Source organism: Montipora foliosa, chromosome 11 (genome assembly GCF_036669935.1).
Source record: "Montipora foliosa isolate CH-2021 chromosome 11, ASM3666993v2, whole genome shotgun sequence".
Lineage (NCBI taxonomy): Eukaryota > Metazoa > Cnidaria > Anthozoa > Scleractinia > Acroporidae > Montipora > Montipora foliosa.
In genome coordinates, this window is record NC_090879.1 from 1936794 (window position 1) to 1950409 (window position 13616).

A 13616-nucleotide genomic window follows, 5' to 3' on the forward strand; every position below is an offset into this window, starting at 1 on the left:
GAAATAATCACCTGTGTATTTATACTAAAGCACCGATAATCACTGAGCCTGAGGCGAATAATTGTTAATTAATGACAGGAGACCACCAATAAATGTTGGTGTAGTTGCATAGATAGCTTTGTATATGAGTACGCACATGTCCTGAATCCATCTATTTTACAGGCTTGGCATATTTGCCTTTACTAGTAACTCGTCATAGGTACTATTGTTGTCATTAAAAATACATCGCATAGCACGCTCGTTTAGCTTTTCGAGTTTGCCAGCTGCTGTTTTGCCACAATGCATCCATACGGTAGAGCAATAGGTAAAATGAGCTAGAATATAGGCTTTGTACAACAAAAGTTTTGTTGTAGTACTCAACAGCTTCTTAAACCCGCTTATGATCGCTATTTGCTTGCTTGTTTTCAACCATCAAATGTAATGCAGCGTTTGACCAGGGTTTTGAGCATCATGGCGTTAGCGAAGATAATGATGATGATGACATCAGTACTTTAGATAAAAAATTGTGAACGATTTTCGTACGCGATTCGGCTGCAAATGCATTCGTTTTGAGGTTTGCTAGAAGACCCTCGTTTGTCTGCTGTTTTATAAGGTGATGGATTGGACAGGATAATGAGCACATGGGCAGGCCCTGATAAAATCATTTCTACTGAGCGTTCTGTGTATTCATGTATGGATGATTCGCAGTTTCCTTCCGTATCAATGAACTGTCGCTCTTTTGTTCTTCAGGTGATGTACGGTGGTCGTGTGATCGATGATTTTGACCGACGCGTGGTGAAGACATACATGGACGAGTACATGGGGGACTTCATTTTCGACACTTTCCAGCCTTTTCACTTCTACAACAACGAAGAGGTTGACTACTTTATTCCCAAACCAGAGAAAGGTATCTTGCTGTCGAATATCTGGAATGGTCACTGTCTTTACAACAATGCAATAGCTTTATTTGTCCACGGTAAAAAAAATCATTAGGCAAAAATAAAGGCAATTTGCTTTAACATAAAAATTTGGCGCTTGAAATTGGACAAAAACGTGCCCGCTTTCTGTAAATGCCGTGCCGTTTATAGACTTTACTAGGCCGTCCAAAGGAACCGCCGAAGCCAGATTTAAAAGTATAGAGTGTTTTTGCCGCAGGTTGACAGATACTGGCAATTTTCGTTTTACCCCTACATCTACGCTTTTCGCACAACCTCTTCTTGTTGAATCACCCGTTGCGACTCCAGCTTTGTAATTAACGGTCTCTTTTTGCCAACTGGACTCCAGTGTCGAAACAAAACTTAAACATAATTGAAAGGAAAGCAGCTTGCCCTAGAGTGAGTTTCAATCGAGTGTCCTAAAACCAACACCAAAGTAATTACTTTGGCCAATCAAAAAGGACGGAGACAATCCAGTAGACCAATCAAAACTCGAAGTAATTGCCCGTAGCCGACACAAAGCGCCGGAAAATGTGCACGCACGAGCCACGATTGGTTTTGGTCTCACGTCTGATTGGTTGAAAAAGTGGCGCGAGAACTTTGAACCAATCACCGAGTGAAGTAATGCAAAACCAAAGCAATTCGCTAATTACTTTCGACACTCAATTGAAAACCGCTCTATCAACGAAACGTATACGTTAACGTTTTTAGGTGCTTTGGAGAGCAACCGAGACTTGTACGTGGATTGCATTGAAGCCCTACCCCTGTCCAACACTCCGGATGTGTTTGGTCTCCACCCAAATGCCGAGATCGGCTACTACACGCACTCAGCTAAAGACATGTGGAGCCACCTGGTTGAATTACAGCCACAGACGGGCGGAGAGACGGGAGGCGTCAGCAGGGAGGAGTTTATAGGAAAGATAGCCACTGATATCCAGGGCAAATTACCGCCATTGTTTGATGTGGAACGAGTCAGAAAGAACATAACTGAAATCACACCCACCTACGTGGTGCTACTGCAAGAGCTGGATCGGTTTAATGTTCTTATCAGAAAAATGTCTACGTCGCTTATAAACCTGCAAAGGGTAAGCTCGCTTATTAAGCGACACAGTTCGCAAAATGTGTTAAGTCTGTTTGAGTATGTAGCGCCGGGCTCTCGCAAGGCTTTACATAAGTGATTTCAACTCCTTATCGAGAGCAATAAAACAAACAACAGAAACATTGCATTAAAAAAAACTGCTTCTTTGGTGCATACAAAAATTACGAGCTTACGAGAGTTGCTAATTTCCCATCAACCTTTCAGTGACGATAAATGGCTCTAAATGTCGTACCCATCGAAAACTGTAAATTTCTTTTCAATTCCGTGGTGATAAATGGCTCAAAATTCCGCACTATGGAAAGCTGTTAATTGTTTTTCCTTGTGAAATGACTAAATCTCACTCTTCAAGCTTATTCAGTTAACTATTAAGGTAGACAGTGGTGGACTATTTCTTCAAGATACAGCCCAGTGGCTTTGTATCACAGAAAATATCGTGGCACTCATAGATTTATTGCTAGCAATTTGTTAATAATTCATTTCCAACGTCATTTGGTGGGTAGTTATTTTAAATTAATTAGTTTACTTATTTGATTCGCACAATTTTATCCAAGGGTACAGCAATCATGAAAAAGTTTTAAGATGACGAGCTGACAAGTGGTGACAAATAGCTCTAACGCTCAGATGATATAATGACAGGGAACTATGTATAAGAATTAAATAGAGAAGGTAGAGGGGAAAAACGTATAGGTAAAATAAACCACCGCCAAGTACAGAAACTAGTACACAACTATGTTCGGCTTCCCCTTGATAACCCGTCTTGACTTTTGTGGCAGGCCCTTGCCGGTGAAGTGGGAATGAGCAGTGAGCTGGATGAAGTCGCGCGTGCTCTGTTTAACGGTCAGATTCCTAACATTTGGCGCAAGCTCGCTCCTGCCACACTCAAATCTCTTGGTAATTGGATGGAGCACTTCCTGAAACGCCTGAACCAGTACAACCAATGGGTAAGGACTTAAGTGTGATTTACATTAACACTGGTGTCATGTCATTGTCTTTTCCTTTTCAGTGCTCATCTTTTGAGAAACGTGTCCGAGAGACTTATGTTATGTTTCGGAAGTCCAAGTTTGAAACCTGCCCTGCCCTGCCCTGCCCTGCCCTGCCCTCCCCTCCCCTCAAATGGCTTGATTTTGACCAGTGCTAAATTCAAATACAAGTTTGCCTTCGAAGGCTGTGGTATTTCTTAATGTCGTTTTCATTTGCCTATTTTGGGCGGAAAGAAACTACAGCCAGAAATGCGTCTGCATTCACAGGCCGCCAGTGGGGATTTTTGATATATTTGTTTATTTCACTTGTTTTATTTACACAGCTCCATAGGTCTCTAGCATCAAATTCTTACCGCGTTTGAATTATGAACAAGTTTGAAATTGTGTTCATGTTTTTGGGAGGGATGTTAGTTTGATGACTACCCCAAGGCACAGTTTTAGCCCTTGAAAAACTCTTACAGTTCTGAGAGAGAGAGAGAGAGAGGTCTATTTTGTCTTTTAATCTTCTCTTTTTACTTCATTGAAAAATTCTGACCTTCACGTGAAGGTAAACGAAGGTGAACCTGCAGTGATCTGGTTATCAGGGCTACACATCCCTGAGTCTTACTTGACAGCCCTCGTGCAAGCCACATGTCGAAAGAATAGTTGGCCCCTGGATCGCTCCACTTTGTACACCACGGTCACCAAATATAGGACCGCAGAGGAAGTCACCGAGAGAGCACATTCTGGCTGCTTTGTTAGTGGGCTATATCTGGAGGGCGCCTCCTGGGACCTAGAAACGGGGAGCCTTAGGAGACCTAAGCCGAAGGTTCTTGTGGAGGAGCTGCCAATCCTGAAAGTGATCCCCATTGAAGCTCACAGACTTAAGTTACAGGTAACTTGAAACAAAAATAAATAAGGCATTTGGCAAGTGTTAACAAGTGTCTTCTATATGGCGTTTGGCAACCGTCAACAACAGGTGCTTTGCTTTTGTCAAAACTGGCCGGCCAGTCCCGTCAGTTTGCCAAAAAAAAAATATCAATTTGAAGGAACACTTGCATGATAATCGCTCGCATTCTTGTGGAAGAGTATTTATCATCCTCGAAGCGACAGTATTAATTTGAAGGCGTTGTAAAGTAAAGGTTTTGCGCCTTCATTTGTGGGCGAATGTTTTTTGAAATAGTTTAACATTCCAAATAAGCCTGAAATAACAAATGTTTGAGGTTATGAAAGGTATGTTTGAAGCAATATAATAGACTAAACTCACCTTCTTTTTCTTTATAGAACACGTACCGATCTCCAGTTTATACCACATCCCAGCGCCGTAACGCCATGGGAGTGGGATTGGTATTTGAAGCAGACTTAGCTACTCATGAACATATCTCTCATTGGGTGCTACAAGGTGTATGCCTCACGCTCAACTCCGACTGAAGCGTGTTGTCAACTTGTATGTGTTAAAAGCATGTTCTTCTTCTGTTTTTGTAGAAACCCTCGTTATTTTGCATTGTCAAGATTCTACTCTTGAGCGTTGAAAGTTGCAAATATGCATTTTTTTTAAAGCTAAAAGCAAACCGAACGTATCTTTTGTGAAAGTAATATTAGAAGATCTTTGTTCTCCGTAACATGCCAGACGTGAAAATTGTTCACTGATCAAAGCAAGGTCATTGAGTGCCCCCATATACGCATGCGTGCTATACAAAGTCATTTCATTATTGGTGCAGTTTTGTTCGAATTGTGTAAGAATTTCCATTAAGTGTTGTACATTATGAAATAAACTTATTGGTCCACTGAAAAAGCATTGGTCAAAAACTTTGAAGTCCTTGTTTAAAATTAGCTTGCCCTCGGAGATGTGTTTTGTCCCATGCGCACTTGAAGACAAATTTAACGAAGTAAATGGTTAGAAAGAAGCGTGGAAGTCCTTCTGGATAAAATTCGGCGAAACATGGATAACGTTCCTTCGACAACCACAGTGCAGCGCACTATTAACTATGCTGGTGGTGATTTTGAGTATAATGAAATTTAATAATGAAAATTCGGAAGTAAACAATTATGATGCATAACAAGACGCTTAGTAGAGTTAACGTGGGCTGCGATTGTTGTTGTAAAATGTTAAGTTTGCATGGTTGCAACTGTCAGTGATGACTGAGGCCGAGTGTTAGGAGAGCATGAAAAGATTTAGGGTCATGAGAATCTGAGCATTTCCTTTGTATGGCGTCTGTGAAATTAGGTAGCTAGAGTAAAAAAAAGAAGGAGGAAAATAGTGAAAATCGAATGCAAAGTAGGTTTTGACACCTTCAGTGCAATCTATCCTGAGCAAATGTTCACAACGCGTCCTCTTATTGTCAAATACAAATACGGCGAAAACCGAAAGCGCTTCGAAAAAAACCGAGTCGCTCTGTTTAAGATTTAGGTTAACTATATTCTTGTCTGCATAGAAAGCTCAAGGAAATTTGCCGACTGAAAGAGAGTCGTTGTATTGGGGAGCCACAACCAATATAACAATACATTGTGGCCCATAACCTAATAGCACTGTTTTAGAGCAACATGCACAAGTTAACAACAAGAGGAATTCTCTGCGATCACACAATAGTGTAAAACCCCCGGTCAACTAGGCTTATTAAGTTTTACTGACAATCAGAGTCATTGAGAGACCGATTAGTACCCACGGCCAAAGAGGTTAAAGAGGGGGGCAAACGACTTCAAGAATTCTTGAATGGTTGTTGAAGCAAAGTTTTAAACGTTTTAAACTCAGTCAACATCGATCCAACAAGATTCTACACGGTTGAAGAGGGGGACGGGGGGGGGGGGGGGGGGGTGAACGTTTGAACTGTTTCAACATCACTGTTCACCAAAATCGAATGGATGTTGAAGCCGTTTGCCTGGGCCTTATGTGGGGTGGCTCTTAACTACCAAACCGTTGCTATGAACTCCTTCAAAGAGTCATTTCTCGAATTCCTTTAACTCTACAGTAATCCCTTTTTGCCAAGTTTGTTCTATTTGACCATAGTTAATAGATGTAGGCTGGTTACGAAACTCGACAAGTTTCTTTGTTTCATGTTTTTGCTCCCTTTTTTGGCCTTGACCCCGCACAAAACCCGACAAAAACAAGCTTTTTTTTTTCGGCAGGATAACCAATCAAAAGCTTCGACTAATTTATTCGAAATTAACTTGCGAACCAAAAACAAAAAATTGTGCAGGGTCACAGTCGGTTCAACATCTAATTGCGATTGTATTGTTCCTGCTTTTGAAATTCCCAGGGTTTCATAACCAGTCCCTAGATCAACTATGATTTGACATTCCTTTGCATGGTTCGACTCACAACCATATTTGGTAAATCGCGTGACCAAAACAGGCAAAGCCTAAAGGCTCAGCGAGTTAACTATGTTTTTCACAAATTTTTAACGCAACACAAAACACAAAATCTGTAGCATGGATTTTAAAAGAAATTATTTCTCCAAGAATAATGACGTCATAAGGCCCTCCTTTCACACACTTCCAAAATATCAGTTCCATTTTTTTGTCCAAATAGAAATTCCATGCTACATTTTACGAACAATGATGGGATGGTTCTCATCTGGTAAAATAACCGACTCTTCCTCTGACTCGTTTCCTGGGAGGTTTAACCTGTTTTTCACTTAAACGCACGGCAGAGGCCTGGGACTAGGTGCGCATGTGCCACACCCATGAAGGAGGCCCTGGAGGTTGGGGAGGGGGGGGGGGGGGCTGGTTTCGCGTATCGTTCGCGTATCGACCATGTAACAAGCAACTAGCCATTCGCGTGGCGTGCAATCAAAAAAAAGAAATAAATGAAATTTTGTCTTACCTTACTATGACTGCTATGTCACGCACAACAATAAAATACTTATACTGTCCGCAAATCTTAAAATGAAAACTGTGTACATATGGTTTTCATCTGACGTCACAGCAGCCATGTTGGTGCACGATAATAGAGAAAAAAAGTCTTTTGTGAATGTGACTCTATTATATTAAATGCAAAACATGAGCCATAATTTGCGGGTGATGTAGCGGCTCTCGTAACGTGATTGGCTCGCTATCCTGGCCAAAAACAAAAGACTAAACCATTGAAACGATGACTTTAAACTTAAAAACAATACAAACAATAGCAGGGTACGAGAGCTGCTACACTACTGTAATACGCCAGTTTCGTATTCTAACAGTTGGACTGGATCTAGCATGAAATGGAGGCTAATGCGGGCAAATTAATTTGCATTTGAAAAGATTTGCCCGCATTAGCCTCTATTGCATGCTAGATCCAGTCCAGCCGTGAGAATTCGAAAATGGTCTATTTGCTATTGTTTTGTTGCACCAACATGGCCGTCTCATCACGTGATTGAAAACCATCTTTCCCCGCGATTTCTGAATCCCATAATTATCGTTCACGGTAAATATCGTAAATACGCCACTTACTTACCAATTTCACAAATCACACCCAGAGCACGAATAACTCACAACTTGTGTACTTCGCAGAAGCGCTGGTCAATGTCCTCAAATTTCTTTATAACATTTGCACTCGAAACCTCATTTTGATTGCAAACATAGTCTTACAAGTTGCCGATTGCGCAATTCTTTAATCACCGGTAAGAAAACGTGGCTTTAACTGACTTTAATTTTGTCTTATGTATGCATTGAAAAGGTTATTTTCACTGAAAAGAGTGAAAAGAGTTAATAGTCAAGAGGCCATTTTCGAAATATCAGTGTTCTGCTTGATGGTGAGGCAGAGAGGACAAAAACAATAGAAACAAGTTGCAATGAATGTGAAAGATATTAGCCACTTTCCTTTGCCTTTGTCCTCTAAACCTCTCTTTCAACCTGAATTTCAATATATTGAAAGTGGCCTATTAATTCTAATGCTTTCCCGTCTTCCCCATAACGAATAAAGACAATGAATTCGGAACAGTGAACCCCGGCTGGTCAGTATGACTGAGACGACATCATGCTTACTTGCAAATATAAGGAGGGAGGGGTTAGAGAGTTGAAAGTTGAATCAAGGCAATAAACACATGTAGTGCCACGAGGCTCAATAGACCTCATCACATGTTTTTTTATGTTCTTTGAAGACCTTTGAAGCACAAAGAAAATTGACCAAGGCGGGAGCCCATCATGGGCTCCTGGTCTACCAAAATTACTTCTGGCATATTTCCGGTCTTCAATTTAGCGTCAAAATATGCCAAACCACCGTTCCTTTCTCGCTAATTGTCAGTCTTGGCGTCACAATCTGAATTTTGCTTGGAAAAGAAGTCTTTCGCCAGGATTTCATTTTATGTACTGTTGCTACTTTTTGGGCCACGTCGCTTGTCGGAATTTACCCAGGCAGGCCCTCCTTAAGGAGCAAAATTTAGGGATAATTAACCATGGCTGCTGTGCGACTCACAGTCGATCGATCAATCAATCATATTTGACAGACTTCAATCTATCAATTTCCACACGAAACCATCATTTTCGTTGGTTCGATGGAACGGAGTGAATACTTTTATTCAAATATCTCTTATTTTCATTTACGTCATACCATTATATAAGTTTAAATATTTTATCATAAATGTTTTACATATATTGATGTACTTGCTCAGGTCATCTTGGAGATACATGGGATCTGATTGGACAGATTTTAAGGGAAATCTTCCTTTAACCAGACGGCGCGAAATGACTAAGATTAAGAACTAGTTTTCAAAGTGGGAGTGGCGCCGGCGATTTGCGACTGCTCCTATGATCACCCGAGTAAGTATGCTAAAACAGTTATTCTTGGCAAGTTCAATGTCTACCTATTAATGCTGAATAATTCTTTAACGAACCAGCCAATACTGGCGACAAGTTTTGTTATTTTATTTAATTTTTCGCGTAAATGCTTTTTATTCTCGCACAGGGGGAGCTGAATCTCGCTAATAGCTGGCTCGAAACTGTAGGGTATACATTTTAATTGAAGAGCGTTCAAGGGTCAGTATGTCGTTTCTTCCCAAACCTTCCTTAGAGACAGGTCCAACAACTTTAATGAAGGAAGCAGTGAAACGAGATGACAGCAAGCACGTGCCCATTTGAGCAGTTTTCAATTTAGTGTCGAAAGTAATTGCTTAAAACACGAGCCACTTTTTCTAAACACGAAAATGAAAAAACCAATTAGCAAATCGCGACATACACGCGTGCATTTTCACGCGCTTAATTTAAGGCATGTAATGGACCAATTCGGCTAAACCAAAGTTTCTCTTGGGGTAAGATTCGTTGGCCGTGTTTTCACGACAGCCGTTGTCTTGCTTAACATTCCCGAAAGTGGTTTGTTGGCAGACGTCGTTTAGCGACTTAAAAATGATACGTGTTTTCACGGGTAAATTTTAATGAGGAGAAAGCACGTGCCAATGCAATAGAAATAATTGGCCGAAAGTAATTGCCAACTCGCTTAAGGCCCGTTTCAAACGTCGAACTTTTCATGAACCGAATCTAATGCAAATGAAAAAATCTATTGTTTTCGCTCATTTGCATTAGATTCGGCTCATGAAAAGTTCGACGTTTGAAACGGACCTAAGCTACCTGGTTTGGTTGCTTAAATTAATGAGAATTCTATTGAAATTTGCCGACTCGCTTAACTTTAAGCGAGTTGGAAAAGGAACTGTTTTATCGGTTGTCACTCACATTTAAATGATATGGAAATACCTGGGACAACACGTTTTATTCCCAAAGGGTTTGAATTAGGTACAACTTTGAGTTAGCCAAATTGGTTTATTGATTTGAATTGTTATTTTTTACCACGCTTTTTGATAGAACCAATTTCAACCACGTGATCAGCTAGCATGTCTTTCAACCGAAAAAAAAAAAAAAGCAAACAAAAGAGGAAAACATTTGCACACAAATGGGATACCCTGACGATTAATTTTTTTTTCTTTTTGGGACACTAACATGGCGATTATGACGTCACCTGCCTGAATCCTTTTACTCCTGTTTTGGGCATTCCGACAATAAATTTACAACCGATCTATATGTGTCCCCAGTGCTTCCCCTTTCTTCTGATAAAGGGACAAAACAGACAAAACAATGATTAAAGAGGAGTCCCCACCGTTATTGTAATTCTTTAAAACTTTTAACATCTGAATGATTCAAGATCATGTAGATCGTATTCTTCTATTCAGTAGCTGGTTAATATGCAGCTGACACAGCTCTCTTGAGACGCGTTTGAACTCTGTCCTCTCTATTTAAAAGAAAGCAACAAAGTTGTGTCAAGTTAGTCGTCACCTGGAAATATTTGAAGCACATTCCACTAGTATAAAAAAAAAAAAAAGATTGTTTACTCACTGAGGCCTATCGTCCAAATCAATGGTGGTGTCACTGCGATGCATCTTAATATAGGAGAAAGGAATTAACCGTTTCACAAAAAAGTGCCTTGTACTTTCTTACATTTATATTAAATGACTCAAATACTTTTAATTAGATTGGAAAGGCCAACTATAGATACGACTTCAGTCTGCTGCTCCGTTTTGCCGAGTATTGAGATCCTATAAACAATCACAAATTCCTGAAGAAACCGTCGCCTCCCCCTTCAACCGTGTTGAGATATGTTGAATCGATGTTCAATGAGTTGAAAAGAGTGTTGAAATCGATTTTTCCCTTCCCAGCAGTCAACATCGTTCAACAAAGTCGAAAGATATTGAAGCGACTCTTGAAGCCGTTTTCTCGGGCCTTAACATAAGGATGACATTGCCAATCACGATAGAAGCAGCTAATCAAATCCGCCAATCATAAGGCAGGCTAAGCGCGGGAAAGTTACTTGGTTTTAGTTAAGCTTCTGATTGTCTGAGAACTTCGCTCCATTTTTTTGAGCTTATCATTACGATAAAACATATCTAAACATACTTAAAATACTAAAAACTTCGTTAAAAACTTTGTTAAGAAGCGAGGACGTTTCGACGTTAGCTAAACGTCATTATCAAGTCAAAGTAATTTGAAAAGTGCAATCTGTAAATGCTAAAAGAACAATAGTAGATAAGAAGCCTGCACAGTGAAAGAAAGGAACATTGAAAATTAAAAAAAAAGTTTGGCACGTATGGAAGCCATCTGGATATTCAAATTAGTTCTTAAAAAAGTGCCAGGGCAAATTTGATTGCTTAGTCTACGAAATCCTCCTCATTAAGGGTCTCAAGCCTAATTTGAATATCCAAACGGAAGTTGGACGTGTCAGTTAGACGTGTTAGTTAATTGCGTCTATGGAAATTATGAAACCAAATCTGATTTATAATAAACTGGGCCATAAGGAAATTCTATTGACAAGTTCTGTGAGCAGTAATATCTGTTATCAGCTATTTCAGTAATTGATTATTCACTAAACGATAACATATATCACCCTCATCTTGTACTTACTACTTTCTTCGGATTCTTAATCAGCAACTGCAATGATCTAGAAAAAAGGGTAAGAACTTTAAAATCTAAGGGATAAAAAGGTGTGTGTCAGTGAGCTATCATTGCACTGCAGTGAGTGTCTTCATGTGGTATAAAACATTCGAAATGACGTTCACATTGTCGAGCCCGGAAGCTCAAAGTTGATCACTGATAAGGCTCACAACGAAAATTTCTAATTTTGTCAGTAGATGTGCTCTGCAAGCTGTTACCATGGTAACGCATCTAGATTAAAACAAGGGGTAAAGGATACTTTTCCTTATTTCAAATATTTAAGACCTATTAACATAGATTTTCAACGGGTGGATTTTTCATAATTCGCTGATAGACGTTTTTTTAGTTTTCCAAAATTGTTGTCACTTAATTTTTCGTTTTCTTTAAATTGATGGTTTGCATGTGACGTCACGGTGGCCATGTTGGATGGCAAGAACAATAACCTCTCTCTCCGCTGGGAACTAAACTTTATTATTATGCAAATGTGTGTTGCCAATGATCCAACATGGCCGCCGTGTCATGTAAGTAAAAACCAAGAATAGACGACTCATTTGTAGTCGGAACTATTTTAATTCCAAATTTCTGCAAAATCTAATGACGGGTTTGAGAGAAACTGAATCAAGTAAAACAGCCAACAGCTGTTGGGCTCAAGTTTTTGAGCGAATGCGCATGCGCAGCATTTTATTGGGTTCCTCTGAAAGATTTCCTGGCGTTTACGTAATGAAAGCGAATTTACACTGCATTTCGAGGATCATCGCGAGAAAAAAAGTTTTCGCGATGTTTGTTTCGGTTTCAGAATCTGCGCTGGTTTTTAATAAAAGGGAGTTTTAGCAAGGGCAACGGCAACGCCTTCTTCAACTTCATTCAAAACATAACTTAGCGCTATCGTAAGTACTTCGTGATTATTCCATCTTGTTCATCTTGAACAGTAGGGGAGAACTATCATATAACTGGATTCATGGATCGGTTCTAAAGTGAAGATAAAAAGTGAACGATTTCCTGTTGTATGCTCACCTTGTCGTCAAAACCAGGAACCCATGACCCGGAGCCTACAACTCTACTGTGTTCGTGTAACGGCGTTTTCACAGACCGATTTATTTTTAGATTGAATTTCCCGCGAATGAGACTCCCGCAGGAGCCCGATGACCAATTACAAGAAATTAAGCTGACGTCATAGGGTCACCGAACTGGAACTGCCTTTGTTTTTTGACCTAATTCACGGGAAGGGTTAGTCTAAAAATAAACTTACTTGTGAAAACGCCGTTTCACAGACGCTGTATGGAAGTTGCACGCTCCAGATGGGCTCCTGTAAAATTTGGTGATTTTACGTTGTTGTTTGGTGGACTACGGCAAAAAATGCATTGAAATGTGTGCTGCACGTGCAGCACGATTATTTTTCCTTTCTTAACCAATGATATTCTTCCTTTGTGGCGTTGTCGCAGCCGTAGCCGTCGTTACTGATAAAACTCCCTAAAGACTACCACTCACTACGAAAAAGCTGTGTTCAGCCACCTTATTAAGGAAGCTCGAAATAGTTTCTCCTCTTTTCAAATAAATAAACAAACATATTCTGTCCTTGTGTCCTTAGGGTAATCATATCAAGACGAAATTAGGCCAAGGTATAAGTACCCATCCCAGATTTCTTGCAATATACGTTTCTCCAAAATAACGTTACCATGGCAACGATATTAGGCACTTCTTTGAGCCTTAAAATCAATATATATTGTCTTTTTTGAAGAGACGGGAGGGTCTTTTGTCAGTCTTTTGCGGCCCGCTGAGCGTGTGTTTTGAAGAGGCCGATTTTCTATTTGGCCGCGTATATTGATAATAATATTCTGTAATTTGTCATTTTTGTAAATATATTCGATCACCTCTGACAGATTTTAACAAATATAGGGTAATGGAGAGGAACTGTATGTGGTTAGAACTGAGCCAATTTTCAAAACATTTTACCGAAGGAAACGCGAGAAAATTAGCAGTTAATAGGCCATTTTCGAAATATTAAACATTCAGCTTGATAGTGAGGTAGTGAGGACAAAAACAATAGAAACACGTTGGAATGAATGTGAACAATATTTACATATCATCCACTTTCCTTTGTCTTTGTCCTCACTGCCTCACTATCAAGCTGAATTTTAATATATCGAAAAAGGCCTACTTTACAGATTTGGTCACGTTGACATCACAAAAATCTTATTTAGAAACTCGTCTAAAAATAGCTTTATCTGTGAAAATGCTGATGGTGCGGGATTT

General features: G+C 39.8%; 2 protein-coding genes across 2 annotated transcripts in view; one reads left to right on the forward strand and one right to left on the reverse strand.

Annotated features, from left to right (window-relative positions):
* LOC137974825 (dynein axonemal heavy chain 10-like) overlaps positions 1–4767 on the forward strand; it is a 68502-nt gene extending 63735 nt beyond the window's left edge. The window contains exons 61-65 of the mRNA XM_068821817.1: positions 730–886; positions 1626–1999; positions 2787–2954; positions 3541–3867; positions 4257–4767. Of these exons, the coding sequence (XP_068677918.1) occupies positions 730–886; positions 1626–1999; positions 2787–2954; positions 3541–3867; positions 4257–4403 (1173 nt within the window). The 3' untranslated portion in view covers positions 4404–4767. The remainder of the gene's footprint in view (positions 1–729; positions 887–1625; positions 2000–2786; positions 2955–3540; positions 3868–4256) is intronic.
* Positions 4768–8440: 3673 nt separating this feature from the next.
* Positions 8441–13616, reverse strand: part of LOC137976397 (nitric oxide synthase 3-like) — a 46090-nt gene continuing 40914 nt past the window's right edge. The window contains exons 34-36 of the mRNA XM_068823739.1: positions 11334–11370; positions 10272–10315; positions 8441–10167 (exon numbers count right to left, since the gene is read on the reverse strand). Of these exons, the coding sequence (XP_068679840.1) occupies positions 10116–10167; positions 10272–10315; positions 11334–11370 (133 nt within the window). The 3' untranslated portion in view covers positions 8441–10115. The remainder of the gene's footprint in view (positions 10168–10271; positions 10316–11333; positions 11371–13616) is intronic.